Raw genomic sequence first — 27,882 nt, forward strand, 5'->3', positions numbered from 1 at the left:
TCGACTTCCGTCATGATCGTGTTTGGGGTGGATCCATTATATCTGCGCTCCATATTGTTCAAGGCAGAGACACAGGTTAATACTATCGGGACAACATCATTGTATTACTCGCGGTGCCATTTGCACAACTTGTGGGGCAACGTTTCATCAGTCAAGATGATAATACATGTGTCCATCGTGCCAGGATGGTGACTCAATTCCTCCAACAGCAAAACATTCATGTCATGCTATGGTCATCACTCCGTCATTACCTTTCCTCCATTGAACACGTCTAGGACGTCGTTGGCAGACTTGCTCGTCAACGTCAAAATCCACCTACCAATATCAAACAACTTTGGATTGCTCTCACTGATGAGTGGACCAACACGACTGAAGCTGTCATTGGTCGACGCATCCAAGAATTCGTGCACATTACCCGATATTAGTAACCTTGGTTGCAAAATGCAAATTTCGAATTTGACGACCGACCTTTTTTACAACCTAATCCGCCACCTTGCCATATAGATCAAAAGATATCAGAAGATAGGTATGTTCTGATGATTCCAACTATCCCCCATTTCTTTGGCATAGCATAAAAGTATTCATTTGGTAACTCAAAATTCGACACAAGCCGGGGGTTGATGACATACAAACAAACCTGGTTCTGCTGGTGGACTATTTTGACAAGGGTCCTATAATGAAATGGCATCATGAATAATTGTTTCTTTGTTTCTTTTCAGAGTTGTGGTAAACGACAGACAACATTCAACGCTCACAACTTACCATGCCCGTGTGTATGACATGATGACACTCGGTGGCTAAGGCTAACATATCTGTCAAACATTGTATTTCCTGCCACAAAAGTATTCCTGTCTCCAAACTATCATTTACGTTCTGAAGTCCCATCGTTCAGCAGTAACTAAGTAGCCCCTGTTAAGCTGGAGAGGGGGTGCGCCGCCACCGAAATTGGTTTATGCGTACATGGCAGATATTTGAGACTTCAAAGCTAATACACTTCCCATACAGTAAAAGCTTATGTACCCGATAACTTGAATATTTACAATTAGAATGTGACAAAACTTGGTATACATGATCTCTAGAACGGAGTTTTCATCAAATCCACTATTGGGTGCCCTCTAAGGTCAAAGTCGTATTGTGAAACATGCAGATGAAGGTCACTTGGAATTTGGAGGATGTTAACAATTCACTATTTGTAATTCTTAAGTGTCCCTTGACCGTAATTGCCCCCAAATTGATGCTGACGTTGTACACGTGGCATTTCCCTTGACATTGGAAATTGTCTAAGGATAAGTCTTTTAGTAAGGTATTTAGTTGATCTAAGGGACCGACCATTTTCTCTGTGTGTGAGGGGAGGGGGGGCGCGACAAATAAATCGAAACAAATAAATTGTTCACACTGGTGAACATTAATTAGGCATTCTACTGCCAACTACATTGTTGCGAGGTGTTTTTCTTAAATAGTCCATAGCTTTAATTAAAAAATATGTTTTTTGGTTTTGCAGACGTACCTGAAAATATTTCGAATCTCCCGACAAAATCCAAGCACAAAAACCTCAACACACACACACACACACCAGAATATCAAATGGTCGGTCCCTAAGCCAGTAAGTTATATGTAGACAAATGTATCTTTGGTTTCTTTCAAACACTGGTAATGTGTGCAATTAAAGCAATTCTTGGCACTTGAAATCAATTTTACTTTGTTCACCTACCCTCTTTGATGAAACAAGACACACTAGATGGTTACATAAGCTCCAGCCTTTGGTGTCCGCATTTCACAACGTTTTAGGTACAGTCGAGGCTGCTCTTTGTACGAGCGCAATTCTGCTTGCCAAAAGCGGTGTAAAACCACACTCACTCACTCACTCACTCACTCACTCACCCATTCACTCACTCACTCACTCACTACATAAAATACGTCAACTCACTCACTACATAAAATACGTCAACTTATCCAACAGTTATTCGAAAGTCAAACCCGAAACACAAGCGGGAAATATCACTTCTGATCTCAGAAACCGGTACCTCTGTCAACCCACTGCACTGTTTGCTGTCGTTGCTTTCTACATCAGGACAACCTGTGAACTAGTCTGGTATCAGGATATAGTTTGTTGTATACAATTTTAAAATAATAAAGAAAAAAGAATCTACGTTGCCAGAGAAAATTTAGAGGAGGACTTCGTTAAATTCAAAAAGAGATTAGTAACCAGTGATGAAACATGGGTCTACCACTATGATCCCAAGTTAAAACGTCAATCCATGGAATGGCACCATTCCACTTCCCACACCAAAGAAATTCAAGTCTTCAAGATCAGTTAAGAACGTTATTTCCTCAGTATTTTGGGATGCAAAGGGTGTTGTCAACTCGGGGTGCATTAGCTGCTTCCATGTCAGTACTGTGATAGTCGCAGTCAGCATGCATCACTGTCTATCCAAAATTGAGGAAAGTTCTCATCTGGGGACAAAATGTATAATAAATGCTGGCGCCAATTCTCAAAGGACGTCACACTCTGATATCGAGTGAGACACCGCTGCTTTGTGGATCTGTGTATCGAAGCCATCGCGGTATTTTATTGCAGCTTCAAACACTATAGTGTTCCAGCAACAAGAAATATGGAACTCAGGTGATTGATTTCTTGTGTACGAAGGATTGGTTTGGTTGGTTGGTTGTTTTACGCCGCACTCAGCAATATTCCAGCTATATGACGGCGGTCTGTAAATAATCCAGTCTGGACCAGACAATCCAGTGATGGATATTAGGAGCATCGATCCACGCAATTTGGATCGATGACATGCTTCAAACCAAGTCAACGAGCCTGACCACCCGATCCCGTTAGTGAACGAAGGAACTTCCTGGTCCCAATGTGATGTAGATCTACCGAGTGATGACGTGTTTGGGGTTTTCGGCGCTGTATTAGACCGGCAGCCTAGAGCACTTTGGTCAAACGAACAAGGTACCAATATCCGAACACAGGAACATTTACTGTGTAACCCAACATATTCATATATGGATGTCTATGGGGAGCCCCTGCTGCCCCCCCCCCCCCCCCAAAAAAAAAAAAAAAGAAGGGACCATTCAAGGGCTGGATCAAACATTGGAGGTACCACATGAAAGTAAGTGTAAATGAACTGGTTCATCTCACAGAGTACAGAATGGGCCACGCCAGACAAATCTTCCTCTGCATAAGGCCTGCCAGACACCCCCAGAGAGGGTCCCAAAATTTGGGCTGGGTTAAACAATGGAGGTACCACATGAAATCAGCATAAAATGAACTATTACACTCTACTAAGTATAAAATACCCATTGCCAGACAAATCGTCTGCTGCAAAAGGGCCCGCCAGACACCCCCAAATGTTGACCTTTAATGCACTCAGTGGACACTCTGGTAAAATTTGACTAGAGTATACATTCAAATTACCAGATGAAAGTAAGATTAGATGAACAGGTACATGTTACTGAGTACAACACGGCCCATACCTGACAACTTTTCCTCTGCATAAGGTCCGCCAGAACCCCCAGAGAGGGTCCCAAAATTTGGGCTGGGTTAAACATTGGAGGTACCACATAAAACCAACATAAAATTAACAATTGCACTCTACTTATTGCACAATACCCATTGCCAGACAAATCATCTTCTGCATAAGGCCCGCCAGACACCCACAAAAAGTTGACCTTTCAGGTATACACGGGTAAAATTGGTCTGGAATATATATCGATTGTACCACATTAAGGTAAGTTTAAATGAACAGGTTCATATCACAGAGTACAGAATGGGCCACACCAGACAAATCTTCCTCTGCATAAGGCTTAAACATTGGAGGTATCACATGGAACCAACATAAAATGAACTATTACACTCTACTTATTACAAAATACCCATTGTCAGACAAATCCTCTTCTGTTTAAGGCCCGCCAGACACACCCTCACCCCACACCACACAGTTGACCCTCTGTAATCCCAGTGTGCATAATGAAACATAGGAGGCAGAAGAGCATTGGACATCAGCTCTGAGAGTCAACAGATGGTCAAATTTATGTTTTGTTCTTAAAGATGGAAGGATTTTATTGAGATTAAAATCACGTATTTCAGATGAGTGCCCCTTTAAGGTGCCACTGGCGTGGCTGGAGCTACGAAATACGAGTTACTTCCCTTGGCAAGTCCATTTCTCACAGGGATCAATATTTATTGGACAAGGAGAAGAACACTCTGCAAGAAGTGGACGTACGTTTAGTTTTAGCCTTTAGATTCGTTTGTCATAAATGTTATCATTTATATCATTTAAAATTGCAACACCCCTTTTCAGGCGAGTTTATTATTGTTTATAAAGTCACATGACTGAACAAAATGGCGGACTCACGCGAGCTGTGCGACTGAATCGAAGACTGTTTTCTAACTCATTAATATTAGCTGTCAGCGCACATATTGCATTGAAAGGTTTGGCATCACACAGGTCTTAAGTATGTTTGTTGTGAAGTATTCTTTATTTGGTTTCCAATGCTGTTTTAGGCGATTCCGTGGGGAAAATGCAGTGACGGGTTAAGAAGTAGGGCTTCCAACCACGGTAGTCAGTAGCACTTCCTCTTTGACATAAGCTTTGGATGTGGTTCACAGTCGTCCACTGAGAAAGATGTCGCTCAAGAATAACCAATATCGTTTTCACAACTCATATAGCGTCATTGCTTTTCTTCGGTAACAATTGATTCTATTCTAACTGCTCAGTATTGAGATTCGTGTGACGCTAAACAATTAGATCGAAGCAAGATTAAGCGATACCTATGAACAAAATCTAAATGTGACAAGTAAGCTGATATTTTCTGATGTCATTTTTTCTGAGCAGCTAGACATTGTGATATTTACATATAAGGTCATACAGTTTTCAGCATGTTCAGACATTTAGATGAGCTCGTCCCAATACCATTTCAAATGCAGTTTAACAGAGACCATTTATATCAGTATACTAGAAAACTAATATTCTTACATTTTTGCCACATCATATTAAAGGGACAGGAGGTCGATTGTTCTGAAGCTTTTTCTGGTGTTCAATCCCCGGCCGCGTCATACCAAGAGATGTTAAGAGGTGGTACTTCTTGTTGCACTGTCTGGTGCACGGCATTTAAGGGGCACTGATCTAAAGCAATTCCCCGGGACTGGTTGGTGCCTTTGTTATTGTTTTTTCCCTGTGAGTACCCGGATGATACGCAACACAACTGAGCGTAACAAGAGACTGGGCTACCATCTGCAAGGACATCTAAATAAACTGGGAGGCAATATTCGTCTTACACATTTTTGAACACTGTTTGGTATAAAGATTTTGACAAAGGGCGCATGTTAATTAATTTCTTCAGCGTAAACAAACAGACAAAAAGAACGGCGGAGTTCATCGGATATCGTCATTTGGAAATACCCCTGATTGTTATATTTTAATAATAATAAAAAGTATCCATGCAGTGAAAGCATTTTCGGATTTCGTATTGCATCGATAATACAATTACTACTCCCTTGTTGTCATCCACGTTTTCTGGTATAATTCTTCACTTGTGTGTTTGTCATCATTCACTTGATGCTCAGTTAATGAATATATTACAGGTATAATTAGTGGTAGCACCACTCAGATTACCTGACAAAGGTTCCCATTTGCCATTTATTGTGTCTGGGGTAATTATTAAATCTAAATCCAGGTTTGAAGTGAGGTGAAATGTGTGTTATGTAATATGCACGTGGCAGCCCAGCAAGAGATGAATGATCAGTTGATTTACCTTTTTGTAAATCAAGGGATCGTTCCTAGTCATCAAAGGATTAACAGAAAATACATTGATTGATTGATGGCTATGTCAAAAGTGAGTGTTTACATGTCTAGGTTTACTAAATCAAAGGGAATACACTCATATCATGGCGTGAAGTGCCGATGTGAAAACAACATACTTTGTTCAAAGGGTTAACCGATAATACATTGATTGATTGTTCATTGTTATCTAACTCAATGGATTATTTTAGGAACCGTGGATGTTATGAAAATAGTTGTCCCTGAAACAATCTGAGGGATCAGTTGAGAAACGAACACGGGTTACAATATCCCAAAACGTTATATATATATTATAAAATATTTGATTGTTACAGAGACACGTAACATTGAATAAGTTTCTTTGTACAGCTGCAGACGGGTGAGATATTGTTCCTTGAACAAGGAAGCTGCCTAAAATGATACACATAAATTTGTTAGGTTGTAATTATGACATATGCATTTTGTTTTTATTCATTTAATGTAGCATGAACAGACTCATTTTTGTCATAGTTGGGAAATTCTTTGATGTGCGATAGACCTTGTTTTCCTTTGTAAGCGTGTATATATTACAGCCAATTTGTAAAATGTGATTCTCTCAGGCAATTTATAAAATGTGAAAATATTTCAGTCATTTTGACTGAAAAATCTGTCCATTTATTTAACAGATTGACTGTACATGATTAAGACCATCAAAAGGGCGTAAAAATATCACAATAGATTATTATGTAGAATTACAAGCCAAACAATTGAGAAATGTACGTTTCGTCGTAACATTTTCAATCTCTTGGTGATGATATTAAACATAAAATGTTTGGAATTCGTTGTTATAATAATACAGATGGACATATTTTTCAGTCAATTTGTAAAATAACTGAATATTTAAGCGTTTAATATATTTCCTAAGTGACCATACGCCCTTATACTATCAATAAAAGTGACAAATGTGCTTACGAATTGCGCAGCACAGGTTGAGAACTAGTCTAGATTTCTGCGATATCATCCGGGTACTCACAGGGAAAAAACAATAACAAAGGCAACAACCAGTTCCGGGGAATTGCTTTAGATCAGTGCCCCTTAAAGGGGCCCAACCAAGGACTGGTCGCTTCAGAGTCAGTATACTGTGTCTGAAAGGGGTATATGTCATGTTAACCTGCGGCATGGTATCTCAGTGGGCTAGCACTATAAATCGGCATTAGTGCGGACTAGTATAAGCACCACATGGCACACAAGCTTTACGTTTTCAAAATAATCTTTTACATTTTGGGATTCACTCAAACCCACTCTGTTTGGTAACTATGAGAGATATACTATTTTGGAAATATTTCAGGTACTGTTAATTAAATTTACATACTGTTTTTGTTTTGCATAATAATATACATATACTACTACACCTGCGATAGTCAGGTGCATGTCGAATATGCTTGTCGTATGAGGTGACTATCAGGATTGGGTGGTCGGACTCGCTAACTTGGTTGATGCATGTCATCGATCCCATATGTTTAGATCTATGTTCATGTTGTCAATCACTTCAAGTCAAACCCTGTTTAACATTCAGCACGTTTTCATTAAATGTCACATGTCACAACAGACGCTTGATATTAACCATTTCTCGCTTCAGGTCACCATGGTTACTGGTTAACGAAATATGTACCACTGTAGTATTTGTCTAAGCAAAGCAACTGTGAGATGATATAACTGTCCAGCCAGCTTTCATCCTTGGCACACACCTTTGAAAAAGTTATGGATCCTTTGGGCGCAAGAGACGACATTATTACTGTTGAAGAACTGACACGCTGGAATCTGACTCAGCTGCCAGAATATGGTGAAAGAAGTAACGGAGAAGATGAACGAAGCTCTCCATTTCCATGGCGAAATGACTTGAATGCCAAGATTATTCTATGGTGAGATGACACATACAACGCTTCTCTTTGTTCTGATTTAACGAAGTAGACCTGGTGGTGAACAACCACCTGTGAATATGTGTAGGATAAAACATGTCAGAGGGTTTTTATGAGATTTATAAACCGAATCCAAGAAGGGATAACACCAAAGGGCGTCAGCCTCAAGGTTTTATCCTGAGGATGAGGGTTTTTAATCTCATAAAGACCTGAGACTTAGTTTTTTATCTTCTTATCAAATGAAAAGTGAAACTTAATAGAACATTTATCAACATTTCGAACATACTTTCCATGAACCTTAGGAAACTGGCGTAAAATATGTTACTGCCATTCATGCCTTCGAAAAAGATGATAAAACAATTCCCCTCGGGTTTTTATGCATATATCTAAAACCGTTATCCTTGGGATGCTTGTTTTAAATGTGATAAGAACCCTTGGACCTGCTTTATTGTACACTTATAATGGGTTGAAATTTAGTTTGGGCATAATTTTAAGGTTCAAAATTGGTTTATAAGTAAGATAAAACACTTCCCCTCGGGTTGTTATGATATTTAAAACCCTTTCCCTCGGTAAATCCCTCGGGATGCGGGTTTTAAGTATCATAACAACCATCGGACGTGTTTTATCCTATACATAAAACCTCTTTGTTTACGGGGCGGGATGGATATTATCATTAAGTTACATCTTGCATGCAATTACACGTGTCATTTTTGTAGAGTTATTGTATGAGTTTTTTTGTTTGTTGTTTAATGCTGCACTCAGCAATATTCCAGCTATATGATGGAATCTTGTAACTACTAGAATCTGGACCAGACAGTACAGTGATTGATGTTGTGAGCAGCAATCCAATTCAACTGGGCACGAAGACTCCCAATCCAGGACTTGATTTAGCTATATAAAACATGCACCAGTGCAACCTCTTGTTGAAAATTGCAACCAACTTTTTATGTCTACATCAGTACATGCCCCAAGTGTTTGACTCGGTTGTTTGATTAACCCTTACTTGTCCACACTCGGTAAATCTAAGCTTTATTTAGCGAACTATATTATTCATGACTAGTTTATGCATTTATGTTTCAACTTTGATAAATTTATGGGACCTAGGTGCAACTTTGTTTAGTCAGCTGCAACATGGTTTTGTCAAGGACAACATGGTTTTGTCAAGGGCAACATGGTTTAGTCTGGTGTAACATGGTTTTGTCTGCTGCAACATGGTTTTGTCTGGTGCAACATGGTTGAGTCTGGTGCAACATGGTTAGTCTGGTGCAACATGTTTTTTTCTGGTGTAACATGGTTTTGTCTGCTGCAACATGGTTTTGTCTGGTGCAACATGCTTTAGTCTGGTGCAACATGCTTTAGTCTGGTGCAACATGGTTTTTTCTGGTGCAACATGGTTGAGTCTGGTGCAACATGGTTGAGTCTGGTGCAACAAGTTTTCATGTCAACATGCACATGGTGTAAGTTGAACCAAGTTCCTGAAATCGAGTCCTGCAATCAAACGAGTCACCAAGCCTGTCCATTCGATGCATGTTGTCGCCTCGTACGACTCACAGAGGTTGCTGGGGACCTATTCTAACATGGCTTCCATACATGTGGGAAATCTGTGATGCATGTGTAGCATGTATTGTATAATTAAATAAACTGTATGCATTCTCACAACCCTGGTACTACTACATGTATTCTTCTAGATGTGTGTCCTCTTGCATACTGCTTTTTCCTACCTGCACTGGCTTTGGGGTAGGATAGTGGTTAAAGCAATCGCTCATCACACCAAAGGTCCAGGTTCAATTCCCACATGGGTACAATGTGTGAAACCCATTTCTAGTGTTCGCCAGTCAGGACATTGCTGGAATATTGCTAAAAGCAGCTTGAAACCATACTCACTCACTCACTCACCAACCCATTCACTCTTTTCTGCCATCTTCCCACCAATGTCCACTCAGGGTATTTGTACCTGAGACCCGTGAAGAATAGGGGTAGAATAGGTCTTCAGCAACCCATGCTTGCCGTAAAAGGCAACTGTGCTTGTCGTAAGAGGCGACTTTCCGGATCGGGTGGTCAGGCTCGCTGACTTAGTTGATGCATGTCATCGTATCCCCATTGCGTGGATCGATGCTCATGATGTCAATCACTGGATTATCTGGCCAGACTCAATTATTTACAGACCACCGTTTGGGGGCACGGGTGGCCCAGTCATCTAAGGCGCCACAATTCGCTGTGCAAAGTTGCGTCCCTTGGGCACGCCAGAAACCTATGACTGTGGTTCGAATCACGGTTTGTCCCGATTATGTTTCCTGAGCACCATACCCATGCTCGTGGGTTTCACCGAGGTGGTAAACGTCAGAGACCTGCATCACTTCAGGCTTTCCTCCCACATTAAGCTGACAAGCCATGATATAACTGGAATACTATTAAAAGTGGCGTTAAACCCAACTCACTCACTCAGTCACTACAGACCGCTGTCATATAGCTGGTGCGGCGTTAAACGACAAACCAACAAACCTGACCTTTTGACTTGGATTGTTTCAGGAATGGAGATTTAACAAGGCTAAATGTTCATGCTATTGTCCACACAACAAATGAGCACCTGAATGATAAAAGTACTGAAAGTGAAGCAATATTTAAGAAGGCCGGACCTGAACTGTATAAGGAAGTACAAAATAATATAAGAGGTAAGTCAAAGCTTAGTGGTGGAAATATGTGTCATTATGCACATTGTGAAATTATTAACTGTCATGTGGTTGTTGTCATCATGATGAGCAGTTTCACGTCAGTTGTTTGAAACTGTTGCCATGGCTACAAGTATTCTTGCATCTTAGCCAAATCATCACACATGGGAGCATTTGTTTCCATCTTCCATCCATGGTTTAACGGGGTGCAGGGGGAGTGTGGAGGGATATGGGCAGAGGGAGTGTAGAGGGGTAGGGGCAGGGGGAGAGTAGAGGGGTAGGGCACAGGGGGAGCGTGGAGGGGTAGGGGCAGGGGGAGTGTAGAGGGGTAGGGCACAGGGGGAGCGTGGAGGGGTAGGGGCAGGGGGAGTGTAGAGGGGTAGGGCACAGGGGGAGCGTGGAGGGGTAGGGTGCAGGGGGAGCGTGGAAGGTAGGGCGCAGGTGGAGCATGGAAGGTAGCGTCAGGGGGAGAGTGTGGTACCCTCCACACTCCGTAATACTAATACAATTTAGACAATCAGTGTCGACAAATATACTACTCAGAATTCTATAAAAAAAAACATCACACAGACTGTAGAAAAAAAAAAAATGCAAATCAGATATTGTACCTTTTATATATATTGATATCTGTCATCATTGTTCATGACATTATCAGTGTGGTAGGGTTGCGAAGTGTTGCTCGTCATGGGTACATTGTGTGAAGTCCATTTCTGATCTTTCCTGTCTCAATATTGCTGGAATATTGCTGAAAGCAGCATCAGATCATACTCACTCACTCACTCACCTGTGATATAACTGCTGTCCTGTCACCTTCTCGTCTCCACAGTTTGCAAGACAGGAGAGGCGAAGATTACAAAAGGCCACAACCTTCCTGCACGGCACGTCATCCATACTGTTGGCCCCAGGTTCAACATCAAGTATGTGACGGCGGCGGAGAGCGCCCTCTACAGCAGCTACAGGAACACGCTACAGCTGTGCAGGTGACTGTCTACTTTAGAACTTCGACAGAGTGTTATTATTATCTTTGCTTTGAAGTTGTAGCTAATAAAGGAAATGTTAAAAAAACAATTGGCCACACAAATCCATTTTTCCTTCTCAAAACCTTCTTTGTCATGTTTTTTATCTGATACACATTCAAAAACACATGCCAGACACATGTTGTATTTGTTTATCAAGTTGTTCTGTGTTTATCTAGGGAATACAACATATACTCTCAAGGCCTCTGTTGTATTTGTTTATCAAGTTCTTCTGTGTTTATCTAGGGAATACACCATATACTCTCAAGGCCTCTGTTGTATTTGTTTACCCAGTTGTTCTATGTTTATCTAGGGAATACAACATATACTCTCAAGGCCTCTGTTGTATTTGTTTACCCAGTTGTTCTGTGTTTATCTAGGGAATACACCATATACTCTCAAGGCCTCTGTTGTATTTGTTTACCCAGTTGTTCTGTGTTTATCTAGGGAATACAACATATACTCTCAAGGCCTCTGTTGTATTTGTTTACCCAGTTCTGTGTTTATCTAGGGAATACAACATACGCTCTCTAGGCCTCTGTTGTATTTGTTTATCAAGTTGTTCTGTGTTTATCTAGGGAATACAACATATACTCTCAAGGCCTCTGTTGTATTTGTGTACCCAGTTGTTCTGTGTTTATCTAGGGAATACAACATATACTCTCAAGGCCTCTGTTGTATTTGTTTACCCAGTTGTTCTGTGTTTATCTAGGGAATACACCATATACTCTCAAGGCCTCTGTTGTATTTGTTTACCCAGTTGTTCTGTGTTTATCTAGGGAATACAACATATACTCTACAGGCCTCTGTTGTATTTGTTTACCCAGTTCTGTGTTTATCTAGGGAATACAACATACGCTCTCTAGGCCTCTGTTGTATTTGTTTATCAAGTTCTTCTGTGTTTATCTAGGGAATACACCATATACTCTCAAGGCCTCTGTTGTATTTGTTTACCCAGTTGTTCTGTGCTTATCTAGGGAATACAACATATACTCTCAAGGCCTCTGTTGTATTTGTGTACCCAGTTGTTCTGTGTTTATCTAGGGAATACAACATAAACACTCTAAGCATCTGTTGTATTTGTTTATCAAGTTGTTCTGTGTTTATCTAGGGAATACAACATACACTCTCTAGGCCTCTGTTGTATTTGTTTATCAAGTTGTCCTGTGTTTATCTAGGGAATACAGCATACACTCTCTAGGCCTCTGTTGTATTTGTTTATCAAGTCATTCTGTGTTTATCCAGTGAATACAACGTACACACTCTAGGCCTCTGTTGTATTTGTTTATCAAGTTGTCCTGTGTTTATCTAGGGAATACAACATACACTCTCTAGGCCTCTGTTGTATTTGTTTATCAAGTTGTCCTGTGTTTATCTAGGGAATACAACACACACTCTCTAGGCCTCTGTTGTATTTGTTTATCAAATCGTTCTGTGTTTATCTAGGGAATACAACGTACACACTCTAGGCCTCTGTTGTATTCACACCAGCCAGAGGGGTTACCCATCCGAGAGTGGTGCTCATATCGGAATCAGTAAGTAGTCATCAACCTAATGCTTGTTAATGAAAATCTGTGAATCATCACAGTGCATGGTAATACCTGTATATTGGTATATTGAGCTTCATTTTTTCCACAATACCTATCACAATGCCATTTTGTAATGCTTGGTATATCAGGTGATGTCAAATAGCAATTTCTATCATGTTTAAATGTTATTCACTTGACAAATACCTTCAAAATGTTTCCATAATTCCAAAGTGAATGGGGCAGTCGGGTAGCCTAGTGGTTAAAGCATTCACTAGTCACGCCGAAGACCCGACATGGGTACAATGTGTGAAGCCCATTTCTTGTTCCCCCCGCTAAAAGCCGCGTAAAACCATGCTCACTCACTCACTCCAAAGTGCATGTTACCGTAGATAGAGGTTAATCCTCAGTTACCTCCCTTATGTGCATTCGCATAATCGTGGACACTTCCGTCAACAACATCTGGGGCAGCTGGTTGTATGGCAGCCTGCTCCACATGCTGTCATGGAAGCCCTACGGAGACCTAGCGATACGGGGTCACTTTGATGTGTAAACATATATTGTCATGCACCTCATTGTTGCAGTAAGATATCTGTACAATTCTGTAAACAATATGTAAAGCACACTGGAAGGCTTGCATTTGGCCAGTCTGCTCTGACGTCAGAATGCGTTTTGTCACCATGGTCACATGATTTGCATGGCAGTGGTGTAATGATCAAGTTGTACTAGCATCTTGTTTTGTTCCATTTATGACCTCCGGTTCATACATTGGTGTTTCAAATTGCTTCTGTATTCAAAATTTTAGAATCATACAATTTATCATCATAAGTACCGCAACATGGCCTTGTGCATCATGAAATATTATGATACACTTTAATAAGAAAAATATACAAAGCCTGGCCTTTTGGTATTTTTGACTTGACCTAGTTCATTAGTTAAATATATACTGAGAGAAAAAGAAAAGACAAAAACAAAAGGAAGCTGTATTTCTTTCCCATGGGGGGCGGTCGGGTAGCCTAATGGTTAAAGCGTTTGCTCGTCACGCCGAAGACCCGGGTTCGATTCCCGACATGGGTACAATGTGTGAAGCCAATTTCTGGTGTCCCCTGCCGTGATGTTGCTGGAATATTGCTAAAAACGGCGTAAAACTATACTCACTCACTCACTCACTCACTCACTCACTCACTCTTTTCCTATGAACCTCAGAATAACCAGATGTTCATGGCTTTGACACATGCAGTGTTGAGTCTTGTCAAAATATAGAATCTGTAATTGTCTCAGTTCCATTGGAAGTTTACAATCAGAGAAGTACGGCACACCGACTGGCTTCCAGATCCCTGGCTGGAACTATCGTGTCAGTTGCTCACTCACTCACTCACTCACTCACTCACTCACTCACTCACTCACTCACTCACTCACTCACTCACTCACTCACTCACTCACTCACTCACTCACTCACTCTTTTCCCATGAACCTCTCAGAATAACCAGATGTTCATGGCTTTGACACATGCAGTGTTGAGTCTTGTCAAAATATAGAATCTGTAATTGTCTCAGTTCCATTGGAAGTTTACAATCAGAGAAGTACGGCACACCGACTGGCTTCCAGATCCCTGTCTGGAACTATCGTGTCAGTTACTGATGGTAAAGGTTGGGTTATTCTACAGCGGATGGTGCCTTCAATTGGTAAAACTCATCCGTTTGTGTCTTTTTTATGTCCTCAGGAACTACCCGACGCTTCCTGGAGAAGTTTGGTGAAGACATAGACACCGTTGTGTTCGTGTGTTCAGATGAGACAGTGGTGAGTTCAAATATTTCCAAAAATCATCAAAAATGATCATTAAACCAGTAGCATATCCACAGGAAGATGGGATCTGGGGGTGTAAGTCCAAATCAGTGATGTCCGTTTCATTGTAATGTCTTGTAGAGGTGGGTGGTATTACCGGGATACCAGGATATGAAATACTATTGAATACGTATCCCAATACATTTGGAAAATTCTGGTGCTTTGTGGGTTTTTTAAATCAGAATGTCTTTGTCTTGTTGGAAAAGTTTACCTAAATGACAAGTCAAATAAAAATTATGAAATTAGGACCTGTTTCCTGCACCAGCATCCTTCATATAATGTGTCACTTATGCATGAGTTGTAATCATGGCAACATCCAACAAAATGGCGGACGATTACGAAGCTGTAAAATAAGTTGTTTTTATCAGGTTCATAACAAATTACAGATGAAAGAATGTATGAAATATATTGTGGTACATATGGCAATACATGAATCATTATTGCAATACTAAATTCAGGACAATAAACATCACTGATGTATAGAAATAATAGTGTGTGCCTAGTATTAAATTGAGGCAATGTGTCTGTAATTTAAGTAATCATGCAGTTAGATTGATATACATCTGATGTATGAGATTACAGGAAAATAAGGTAGTGTTTGAATAATTTGAATCAGTGTATTGAGATTGCCAATTTGTGAACATCTTTTCCCCTTTTTTAGTATTGGCTGTGAAAAGCACATGGAACCAATGTAAATCTGATCTTGTCCCTTTGACATCAGCATGATCAGACATTGATTATTACCCTTAACAGACCTCGCAATAACATTGTCCCGTGGGCTAGCCTGGTGGTTAAAGCGTTCGATCGTCACGCCGAAGACCCAGGTTCAATTTCCCACATGGGTACAACGTGTGAAGCCCATTTCTGGTGTCCACTGCCGTGATATTGCTGGAATATTGCTTAAAGCCCATTAAACCATACTCACTCTTTCATTGTTCTTACAAACGATGGCAATGAAATGTTACGTTCTCCAGGTTGACTCACATCCCTCTGATGTCCACATAAGCTGTATTGTGTTGACACGTTGTATCGCTGTTATGTTGCAGGATGTGTACAAGGGATTATTACCCTTGTATTTCCCCCGCAATATTCGTGAAGAGAAATATGCAGAAGAGCTGCTGCCACGAGACATTGGGAACGAAAATGGTGAACCTGTTATTAAAGACAGACAGATTCGCATTTTGGACAAACCTGCATTTGCAGCTCTCAGTGAGTAGAAAAATATTGATAACATGACATATGTAGGGTAACAATTCAGTTATTAAGTTTTTCAGTTATTCAGAAATATCATGGTGTTGGGTGTGCGTTATGAAAGTTGGGATTTAGAAAAGCGTGACAATTAGATTAAGGGTGAAAAAGAGACTGTCCAAGCACAAGAAGGAATTTGATTACCAGTTATATTGGGGAAAAGGAGACTGTCCATGCACAAGAAGGAATTTGATTACTAGTTATATTGGGGAAAAGGAGACTGTCCATGCACAAGAAGGAATTTGATTACCAGTTATATTGGAGAAAAGGAGACTGTCCATGCACAAGAAGGAATTTGATTACCAGTTATATTGGAGAAAAGGAGACTGTCCATGCACAAGGAGATATTTTTCCACAATGTCACTGTGGCGAAATTGTGGTTCCTTGTTGTGTCAGGTATCCTCTGTTGAGGTATAATTAAGTTTGTGACAGTAAGCTTGTACTATGTCCGGTTACGTTTTGTCATATAGGCTGACAGTGATTACAAATACTGTCTCAGACAACTTTTCCTAATTGCAAAACTCTGAATGAATTATGGAATAAAAAAAACCTTTAGCATCGGGACTTTACACTCTTTCACACTTTCCAGCAAGTCTTACCATTTTCTGTGCTTTACTAACCGCCGAAAGAAGATTGTGTCATCTTCTTGGATACCTTTTTGCACACATGTACCGTCTTATTTAAATGTACAATCATATTAATATGTGATATTTAACGCGATACGATACATCTCTGAATGAAGATCTGCGTACACCTCCATTAGGGGTTGCACCTGGAGAAACTTTCAAATCAGCCAATCAGAGTCATGCGAATGGCTGTGCAGAGTTGTGTCCCTTGGGCATGCCAGAAACCTATGATTGTGGGTTCGAATCCCGGTTCGCCCCGATTATGTTTCTAGGTTTGTCGGCACCATACCAGTGCTCGTGGGTTTCACCAAAGTGGTTAATGTCTGAGACCTGCATCACTTGGGGCTTTCCTCCAACATTAAGCTGACACGCTGTGATGTAACTGGAATAATGTTAAAAGTTGCGTTAAAGCAAATTCACTCACTCACTAACTGAGTATGATCTAATAAAGCTACAAGGAAAAAGTACATATAATTTTGTTTTGTGGTTCAGTGCCTTCATGAAAAGTTATTGATGGGAATGCTTCCGTTTTCTCATTTTATGTTGACACTACTTAAATGCTTTAAAACCAATGAAGACATTTTTTTCATTTGATATTGTGCTGTGTTCACAGAGGCTGAAGGAAGAGAGGACTTCGAGGAGACCATTGACCTAAACCAGGCATTTGAGCAATCAACAGCCCTGGATGTCGGTCACCATCCCTTTGCTCAAATGGAGGAAAATCCTGATAAAGTGAAGAAAACAAGTCTCTATGGGAAGAGTAGTGATGAACAGAGGAAAATAGAAATGAAAAGGAGGTAAGATTATCCATTAGGAATTTACTTGCCATTGAGCTACAATGACTGTATCTGGATGCTTGTTAGAGAATGTCATTGTCTTTGGAAAAAGGGGGCCTGGGGGAAGTCTAAGTGTTAAGATATTGTTGATACAATTATTAATAACTTAGACTTAAAATAAGGTCATAGATCATGCCAAATTGTCCACTGTTGCCTCAGGCTCGGCTGCAGTGACTTAAATGCTGATAAGTTTAGACGACATGTATTAGACATACCAGACTGCACTTGTGGATATCATTTTGAAGATACAATTCACTTTTTCTATGCCTGTCAAAACTATGATAATATCAGAAACACTCTGTATTTCTATGATTAAAAACAATATTACATGGCAGTAGTTCAGTCAGCAGTTCTACAAACATGACTATCCTTCAATCAGTTCATGATTTCATTGTCAAAAGCAAAAGATTTGAGTAGCTTAATTTTAAGCATATAGTAATTTATTTTATTTCACAGACACCACTTACATCAATGTATTGACTTTGTGTATTTAATTTGTGCATTTAGTAAGTTTATGTTTGGCACTATCTTATATATAACCAGCTGTTGTTAAGTTATTACCTGGAGAGGTTTTTACATAAGCAAGTTTTGCTTGTTTACCGATCCCGACTTCTCCTGAAATAAACATATGTTGAGGCCAAACATGACAATGAGATATAATGATGGTCTCTGAATGCTTGTTAGAGAATGTCATTGTTGCATTGGATATAGGGGGTCTAATTCAATAGGGGATATTCGCTCATCGTGCCCGAGGCCTCGGTTTCATTCCCCACTTGGTGTGGAATATGTGAAGCCCATTTCTGGTGTCCCCTGTCATGACATTGCTGGAATATTGCTGAAATGGTGAGTCATACACACTCACTCACTGGAAAGAGATTCCGATCATTAGATCTGGATGTAGTTGCAAACTGAGTAAGGACAATCTGCCCTAGCAACACTCTTTATCTGCAGTTTCAGTGATTGTTACATTTTGCTGATCAAATGTTCCTGAGAGTCATGGGGACAGAATCCATGCTTGCTGACACCCTATAGAGATTCTGCCAGGGGGCAGATTCCATGCTTGCTGACACACTATAGACATTCTGTCAGGGGGCAGATTCCATGCTTGCTGACACCCTGTAGAGATTCTGTCAGGGGACAGATTCCATGCTTGCTGACACCCTATAGAGATTCTGTCAGGGGACAGATTCCATGCTTGCTGACACCCTATAGAGATTCTGTCAGAGGACAGATTCCATGCTTGCTGACACCCTGTAGACATTCTGTCAGGGGACAGATTCCATGCTTGCTGACACCCTGTAGACATTCTGTCAGGGGACAGATTCCATGCTTGCTGACACCCTGTAGACATTCTGTCAGGGGACAGATTCCATGCTTGCTGACACCCTATAGAGATTCTGTTAGGGGACAGATTCCATGCTTGCTGACACCCTGTAGACATTCTGTCAGGGGACAGATTCCATGCTTGCTGACACCCTGTAGACATTCTGTCAGGGGACAGATTCCATGCTTGCTGACACACTATAGAGATTCTGTCAGGGGACAGATTCCATGCTTGCTGACACCCTATAGAGATTCTGTCAGGGGACAGATTCCATGCTTGCTGACACCCTGTAGACATTCTGTCAGGGGACAGATTCCATGCTTGCTGACACCCTGTAGACATTCTGTCAGGGGACAGATTCCATGCTTGCTGACACACTATAGAGATTCTGTCAGGGGACAGATTCCATGCTTGCTGACACCCTGTAGACATTCTGTCAGGGGACAGATTCCATGCTTGCTGACACCCTGTAGAGATTCTGTCAGGGGACAGATTCCATGCTTGCTGACACACTATAGAGATTCTGTCAGGGGACAGATTCCATGCTTGCTGACACCCTATAGAGATTCTGTCAGGGGACAGATTCCATGCTTGCTGACACCCTATAGACATTCTGTCAGGGGACAGATTCCATGCTTGCTGACACACTATAGAGATTCTGTCAGGGGACAGATTCCATGCTTGCTGACACCCTATAGAGATTCTGTCAGGGGACAGATTCCATGCTTGCTGACACACTGTAGACATTCTGTCAGGGGACAGATTCCATGCTTGCTGACACCCTGTAGAGATTCTGTCAGGGGACAGATTCCATGCTTGCTGACTCCTTGTAGGGATTCTCTTTGGGGACAGATTCCATGCTTGCTGACCCTTTCAAGGAATTCTCTCAGAGGACAGATTCCAGGCTTGCAGATTCACTGCAAGGATTCTCTTTGGGGACAGATTCCATGCTTGCTGACTATCTGTAGGGAGTCTGTTGACAGAGGAGGTCTACGGTACACCATGCTTGTCGGGCCAACACAAATTTGATCTGGTGTTTTACAATGACCTTGGTGTGTTTGTGTACCGATGACATGGATCATTTTCCATGCTACCAGACACTGGTTGGCCTTGGCTTGCTAGGCACAAAGGTTATTTACCATGTTGACTGGTCACTGTGATATAGCTGGAATATTGCTGGTGATGACATCAGACAACAATAATCAGTGACCAGAACTACACTCCACAACACACATTTATAGATTCTATTAGAGGTTTATTGAGCTGATTCATGTAAACTGTATAGACCTCCTGCCATCTAAGACCCGTGAAGATGCGGGGTAGAATAGGTCTTCAGCAACCCATGCTTGCCGTAAAAGGTGACTATGCTTGTCGTAAGAAGCGACTAACAGGATCGGGTGGTCAGGCTCGCTGACTTTGTTGATGCACGTCATCGTATCCCAAGTGCGTATATCGATGCTCATGATATCAATCACTGCATTGTCTGGCCCAGACTCAATTATTTACAGGCTGTCATATAGCTGGAATATTGCTGAGTGCGGCGTTAAACAACAAACAAACAAACAAATCCTGCCAGCTGAAGTTTTCTGTATGTTCAACAAATTCTCTGTCACTTGTTGCATTAAGATTCTGGACAAACACTTACCAGTAGTCTCTGAAAGTATATAATTTTGGTAGAAACAAATAACTCCATTTAAATTGAAAAGGAGCCACAGTGAGATGGAAGGTTAGGAAATTCTAGACTTGCTTCATTTAGGGCCTTTGCATTACAGAATGGGCTGGGTGGAAAGTAAAATGATATGGTTCCGGGACTGTGTGACAGACTGTTAATACCTGGTATTCTTTCTTTCTGTTCTAAGATATGACAGGTTCTTGAAGCGCTCCAAGACAGATGATCTAACAGACATTGCAGCCCTGAGGTGTTTGTATCGGTCAGGAGTCGACCGCATTGGACGACCTGTGGTTGTGTTTGTTGGCAAGAACTTCCCCGCCAACAATGTGGATCCTGAGAGGGTGAGTTATTCATTGAAGTCAACAGTAGTATAGTGGAAGTGTCAAAATGAACTTGTAGTAAAAATATAATAAGGTTCTCATTATTTTCAACATCGGCGTCCAAGTGGTTGGCCAGTAGCCCTGTAGACCTGATCTACACATGTGTTGCTCTACATGTGTGTTGCCCTACATGTGCGTTGCCCTACATGTGTGTTTCAGGCCCTGCTCTACATGTGTGTTTCAGGCCCTGCTCTACATGTGTGTTGCCCTACATGTGTGTTTCAGGCCCTGCTCTACATGTGTGTTGCCCTACATGTGTGTTTCAGGCCCTGCTCTACATGTGTGTTGCCCTACATGTGTGTTTCAGGCCCTGCTCTACATGTGTGTTGCCCTACATGTGTGTTTCAGGCCCTGCCCTACATGTGTGTTGCCCTACATGTGTGTTTCAGGCCCTGCTCTACATGTGTGTTGCCCTACATGTGTGTTTCAGGCCCTGCTCTACATGTGTGTTGCCCTACATGTGTGTTTCAGGCCCTGCTCTACATGTGTGTTGCCCTACATGTGTGTTGCCCTACATGTGTGTTTCAGGCCCTGCCCTACATGTGTGTTGCCCTACATGTGTGTTTCAGGCCCTGCTCTACATGTGTGTTGCCCTACATGTGTGTTTCAGGCCCTGCTCTACATGTGTGTTGCCCTACATGTGGATGTGTGTTTCAGGCCCTGCCCTACATGTGTGTTTCAGGCCCTGCTCTACATGTGTGTTTCAGGCCCTGCTCTACATGTGTGTTGCCCTACATGTGTGTTTCAGGCCCTGCTCTACATGTGTGTTTCAGGCCCTGCTCTACATGGTGCGAGTGATGGATCCGGTGGTGGAGAAGGACTATGTGGTGGTGTACTTTCACACACAGACAACCAGCAATAACCACCCTGCCATGAACTACCTCAAGTTTGCCTACAGTTTGTTAGATCGCAGGTTTGTATCTCAGGAACAATAGGTCCCCAGTATCCCTTGCTTGTCACATCAACCATTGCAGCTAGGTCAGGTGGTCGTGGTATGGGTATTTGTGTCAGGTGGTTGTGGTGTGGGTATTAAGTGGTTCTGGTATCTGGATCATGCGGTCCTGGTGTGGGTATTTGGGTCAGGTGGTCCTGGTGTGGGTATCTGGGTCATGTGGTCATGGTGTTGGTATTTGGGTCAGGTGGTCCTGGTGTGGGTATCAGGTGGTCCTGGTGTGGGTATCAGGTGGTCCTGGTGTGGGTATCAGGTGGTCCTGGTGTGGGTATCAGGTGGTCCTGGTGTGGGTATCTGGGTCAGGTGGTCCTGGTGTGGGTATCAGGTGGTCCTGGTGTGGGTATCAGGTGGTCCTGGTGTGGGTATCTGGGTCAGGTGGTCCTGGTGAGGGTATCAGGTGGTCCTGGTGTGGGTATCAGGTGGTCCTGGTGTGGGTATCAGGTGGTCCTGGTGTGGGTATCTGGGTCATGTGGTCCTGGTGTGGGTATCAGGTGGTCCTGGTGTGGGTATCTGGGTCATGTGGTCCTGGTGTGGGTATCAGGTGGTCCTGGTGTGGGTATCAGGTGGTCCTGGTGTGGGTATCTGGGTCATGTGGTCCTGGTGTGGGTATCAGGTGGTCCTGGTGTGGGTATCTGGGTCATGTGGTCCTGGTGTGGGTATCAGGTGGTCCTGGTGTGGGTATCTGGGTCATGTGGTCGTGGTGTTGGTATCTGGATCAGGTAGTCGTGGGTTTGGTATGTGGGTCAAGTAGTCGTGGTGTGGGTATCTGCTCCAAGCAGGAGTAGTAGGCTAATCAGGTGCCTGACTTATTTGGAAAAGACAAGTTCATGCTCACCACCTTATAAGTGTATAGGCTTTTTCTCTAAGGTACAGCACTCAGGTAGTGATTTAAAGGGCTGAGTTGGGGGGTCAGCCTATGTCCCAGGACAACAAATACTAACACATGATCATACTAGGGATAACTGATGTTCACGTTGTACCTGTGACTGATGTTTTATTTTATGTTACAGATATAAGAAGAACCTAAAGGCCTTCTATGTGATACACCCCACCTGGTGGTCTAAGGTGAGCATCAGTGAAAACCTATGTGCTGAGATGTCCTCTGAATATAGTTCTTAGAATACTTCTGGTACCCATCTTCCCGAGTCAAGGGACATAACTGACTGTAAAAGTCCAGTTTCCACCCTGGCCAAACTAGGCTGGAATTTCTGGGCGCCATCGTAGCGCCACCAGTGGCTAGAATAAGTTAAATCTCTTCTATATCCCTCCTTCTGACCAATCAGATTCCACCTGATATCTCTTGCATTGCTTTAAACAAAATTGCGGTGCCCAGTCAAGACGATCTGATCGATAATCAAGATCTAAATTGTAATTAATGTGTCTTTCTTCACAAAGTGCATCGAATCATGTGAGCACCTTGATTAAAAACAATTGATTTTTAAAATATCCGTTGACATTAAATTGACGGTACTCATGCATTGCATGCAAATCCTGCAATCGACCAGAAAGAGCATGGCAGTTTACAAACGGATGTTGATTTTGTTACGCAATTTTGATTGGACTATGAATACTCATTAGTCCCCATAATTCCAGCCCAATTCGGAAAGGGTGGAAACTAGACTTTTACATATAGAGACAGACATTCATATATGAAATTTCCCCTTGCCAAGGGAGAACTCTATTTCAGGAAGACCGCCTCCGTGGTCTAGTGGTAGAGCGTCCGCCCGGAGAGCAGAAGGTCCAGGCTTCGATCCCCGGCCGCGTCATACCAAAAGACGTAAAAAAAATGGTACTTGTTGTTACCCTGTCTGGCGCTCGGCACTAAAGGGCTAAAACAAGGACTGGTCGGCTCGGAGTCAGTATACTGTGTCTGAGTGGGGTATTCATGTTAAACTGCAGCATGGTATCTCAGTGAGCTAGCTAGGACTAGTACAAGCAGCGACACACACACACACAAACATGCGGCATGATATCTCAGTGTGCTAGCACTATAAATCGGCATCAGTCCTGACTAGTACAAGCAGCCACACACACACATACACGTGCATGCACGTCGCTATATAAGCACAATAATCTTGGACGCGAAGTTAAACCCAATTTCACCTCACCTCACCTATTTCAGGAAAGATTGAGGTGTTTTGTGTGTTCGTAATATTGGTTCCCTCAAGACATGAGAGTTTGGATGCAACATCCTCAGCACATACAGTTACTCTGGGCCCATGATTTACTTCCACTACTTTTTGTAGAAGAGATTTTAATAAATTTACGTGTGTTTTTCAGCTTGCAACCTGGTTTTTCACAACTTTTACGGCATCTGACATCAAGCCGAAGGTGCATAACCTGCGTGGTGTCCAGTACCTCTACACCAAGATGAACCCTGACCAGCTGGACGTCCCACCCTTTGTCATGGACTATGATATTCAGGTAGTGTATAGGGCGTCACACCAGGGTCAGCATCTTCATCTTAGGCTTTGGTCCCAGGAATTACATGTATCAATACACACAGGACTAGTCATGTACAGGGTAGAGAATTGGTAGTAGACGACGTCCATCCAATATTCTGTTATTTTTTAGGTGACTCTTTATGAATGCTTGGATATGTTTTTCTTACACCCCACTCCATAATTTGTTTTAATTTTTTATTTTTTTTGGGGGGGGTGGGGGGGTGGGGGACAAATCTGAAAACGGATTAATGAGAACAAAGGTCCTGTAAGATATGTCCTATTACAGTGTTCCCTCGTTATTGCGTCCTTCAATATAGCGCTAACTCAGTAACAGCGTGCGGAAAAGCATGGCTCCCAAAATTTACTAACATTTTTAATAAACTCAAGTTTTCAAATGACGCAATGTTTTCCCCCATCTCGGAAAACATTATCAGCTGATCACCGCGATCACCTAACATCGGAAATACCAGTCAACAAATCCGAATTGAAGTACGCAATTTAATCCTATTATTATCATATCTGGTAATAAAAAAATTGTTTATAAAGTCAGAATACTTCTGGTACCCATCTTCCCGAGGCAAAAGTCCAGTTTCCACCCTGACCAAACTATAACGCTCATCAATTATTTGGATTCCAAAGGTAGCGTTGTAGCGAGGGATCACTGTATATCATTGGCCATTATCATCTGTTGTCTGATCCTGACACTAATGTTAGACAATGACAATATGATGGACATCGTATCAGTCAAGCTTTTTTCAAGCTTCCATTATGCATCAAGTTATTTTCTGTAGTCATGGTAGACATATCTAGACAAGTGAAGACTAATTGTGTGCTGTCTGTCATACTCAGTGTGTTCTTTTAGATCAACGGCGCTCGCTACAGTGTTCCGTCAGAGGACTCTCCAGAAGGACTTTGATGACAAAGATTCCCATAGAGTTCCAGCATCACCAACTTCATCCAGTAAACTGCCCATCGAACCAACGCTTACTCATGGATCCCACTGACACTGAGATTACTCTCACACTTTCATCTGTGTTTTTAACTTCCACTCCAGTTTGACCACATAGTGGCATTTGTTTCTGGTTGACGAGAGACAATATTTATTGACTGAATCCATGTATTTGTGTGCTATCAGTTTTAATCAGCCCATGATAAATTTGATTTGCAACCAATGGCTGTTAATAAATTAGTGAATTTACACTCTCATTTACCTCCAGTGATTAGAAGAATGACCTGCCATTGGTTTGTTGAGTGATGTTTTAGTAAATTAGAAAAGTATGATGATACTAAGGTTTAAAAAAAATAAAAGAATTGGTTCTCAGGCAATGACTTTTGAAAATATAGTGTGGGCAGGATGTTGTTTTTTTGTTTTTGGGGGTGTTTTTTTAATAGTTTTTTTGCTCATTCAAACTAGTACGTAACCAAATAAGCAGCTGTGTACCATCAACCTGGGAAAGGGCCTCCCTACATAAACGAGCCTACAAACTCCCATTGCTGCCATGATCATAAAACAAGATACACAGTAAAGCAGTGCGTGTATAAAGGGAAGGAACTGCATGCTATATTGGATCGCATTGTTTTTAAGTAGTAGGATATTTTTTTTAAATGGAAATTAAAATGAAATGTGCAGCAGACTTTATGATGATGCTGGCGATGATGTGAACCAAGACTATTATTTTTTTTAGCCTTAATATGACTATTTTATGTTATAGTTTCCTGTTATATTGTGTAAATCTGACAGCTTCTTTTTAGACAGTTGTCATTGTTGCACAAGAAGTTCTTCCAGAACTTTAAGATTAGAAACCTATGGTTAGGCACTTGAATTAAGCTTTGGTTGATTTGGCTGAGATTTGGGTCAAGGGCAGTGGCTTCTTGGTTTACTATTCAAACGTGGTCTGTTTTGTGTCAGAATTACTTAGTTAGTCATAAGGCAATAATCAAAAGTTCAGGCAGAGAAATGTTTTGACACAGCAATAATTGAGAATGAAGACCTTTTCTTTTGTGTAGCATTATTATGACATCATCAAACACCTTCACTACTGATACCCTGAATGCTCAGGTCCCGGGTGAAAGGTTTCCACATTTCATGATCTCAAGTGTGTGTTTGTAAGTTACTGGTCTTTAAGTTAGAGGAGAAGGGGCCAATGAGGTTCGTGGTGGGGTGGCATGAACAAAATGACAGCAAGAGAAAGTGGTCACCAATAATGTCACAACTATGGGGGAATGTCAATCTCATTAAAATCAGATCTTAGTTTTCGCTACCGCTAAACAAAGATCTGAGGACATCCCATTACGGGTCACGTCAGAACGACCTTTCGCGAATTTTGACCAACCAATGAAATAACTGACAAGAAATCGATATTAGCCAATCAGAAGGCAGCTTTCTCGCAACTACGCTTTGAAACAAAAAAATTAAAACTGATGAAAAGAACATTCTGGAATGGCTTATAGATGGCCTAGATTGTATGGATTTAATCATAAAACCCATAACTGTTGTTCGGAATACCCCGTGTTAAATATTTCGTGGTTGCATGATTCGAAAACACATTCCGACTGTCACTTTCATAATCTGGCAAGCGACGCTCTGATTGGTTGGATGAAAGGTCGTTCTGACGTGAGCCTTAATGAGATGTCCTCAGATCTTTGTTTAGCAAAGCGAGAACTAAGATCTGGTTTTAATGAGATTGGGTGGAGTGTATGAAAAATTCCTGTTCTATTTATTCAAATAGAAAAGTAATAACTGCAAACATTATTCAGATAAAACGGGGGGAGGGTGTCAGTGAAGTATCATACAGTCCTAGGACATATATCCCCCACCCCTCTAAAATATATGACCAGTCCCTTACACCTACCATTTACCTCTGGGATGTAGGTGGATCGAGGGTTGAGGTAGATCCTCCGAAAATTCAGAGGTTATCGTTTTTGTAACGCTGATTTAATATTGTAAACTTGTAAGGTATGTATAGGATGTTTTCTAAATTATAGTTAAAATGCATGCATCCAAAATACTTTGCAGGTTTTGTTGGAAAATAGTCTCTAGACTGTCCTGACGTTTTGACAGTGAAATCCATGCATCATGTATTGTTATAGGTCTTAGGATCATGTGGTTGACATAATATTTGCTGTCTCCTCTCCGTGAGTAGGGGATGTTGTGGTTAGTATATTTCCCCTGTATGCTAAGCAATGTTTAAACCGATTTCAGCAATATTCCAGCTATATGACAGCAGCCTGTAAATTTTCGAGTCTGGACCAGGCAGTCCAGGATTAGATATTGTGAACAACAATCCAAGCTGTCGGGGTATGACATGGTCACAGAGCCTGGACACCCCGATCTATTTTATCGCCGGAATACGCATGAGACCGTAAGATAAGCTTGTTGGTATTATTTTACCAGTGAGTTGATATATGTTTCACATATGTCTGTTGAACTAGATGCAATAACCTATATGATCAGTGTTCCTGATCAAAAAGGTAATTATTAGTCATAATAACAATTTCTTTTCCATAACAAGACAAACTCTTTCAAAGTTCTAGTCACGATTGGAAGAACTGATCTTTTAGTCTTTTTAAGTACAGTAGAACACGGATAGAACGAATAAAGGGATACAACAAACTCTTACAAAATCCCTGATTTATCTCCTAAATATTATCATATAAAATTTA

At 41.4% G+C, this 27,882-nt stretch overlaps 1 protein-coding gene across 3 annotated transcripts; it reads left to right on the forward strand.

Moving 5' to 3' along the window:
- Positions 1 to 4,163: 4,163 nt before the first annotated feature.
- Positions 4,164 to 26,564, forward strand: LOC124126484 (protein GDAP2 homolog). 3 transcript variants are annotated; one of them, XM_048384103.1, is made up of 13 exons: positions 4,164 to 4,222; positions 7,402 to 7,684; positions 10,211 to 10,353; positions 11,177 to 11,330; positions 12,813 to 12,901; positions 14,616 to 14,692; positions 15,784 to 15,946; positions 17,225 to 17,408; positions 20,631 to 20,784; positions 21,597 to 21,736; positions 22,786 to 22,840; positions 24,056 to 24,199; positions 25,082 to 26,564. In XM_048384103.1, exons 2-13 carry the CDS (start codon positions 7,524 to 7,526, stop codon positions 25,133 to 25,135), a joined length of 1,518 nt encoding a protein of 505 aa, XP_048240060.1. In that variant the 5' UTR covers positions 4,164 to 4,222; positions 7,402 to 7,523; the 3' UTR covers positions 25,136 to 26,564. The 3 variants fall into 3 exon arrangements, with proteins under 3 accessions (XP_048240060.1, XP_048240058.1, XP_048240059.1); XM_048384101.1 differs by lacking the exon at positions 4,164 to 4,222 and adding an exon at positions 4,339 to 4,458; XM_048384102.1 differs by lacking the exon at positions 4,164 to 4,222 and adding an exon at positions 4,339 to 4,435.
- The last annotated feature ends 1,318 nt before the right edge of the window (positions 26,565 to 27,882 follow it).

Source organism: Haliotis rufescens, unplaced genomic scaffold, assembly GCF_023055435.1.
Source record: "Haliotis rufescens isolate VD_foot unplaced genomic scaffold, xgHalRufe1.0.p SCAF_5, whole genome shotgun sequence".
Taxonomy (NCBI): domain Eukaryota; kingdom Metazoa; phylum Mollusca; class Gastropoda; order Lepetellida; family Haliotidae; genus Haliotis; species Haliotis rufescens.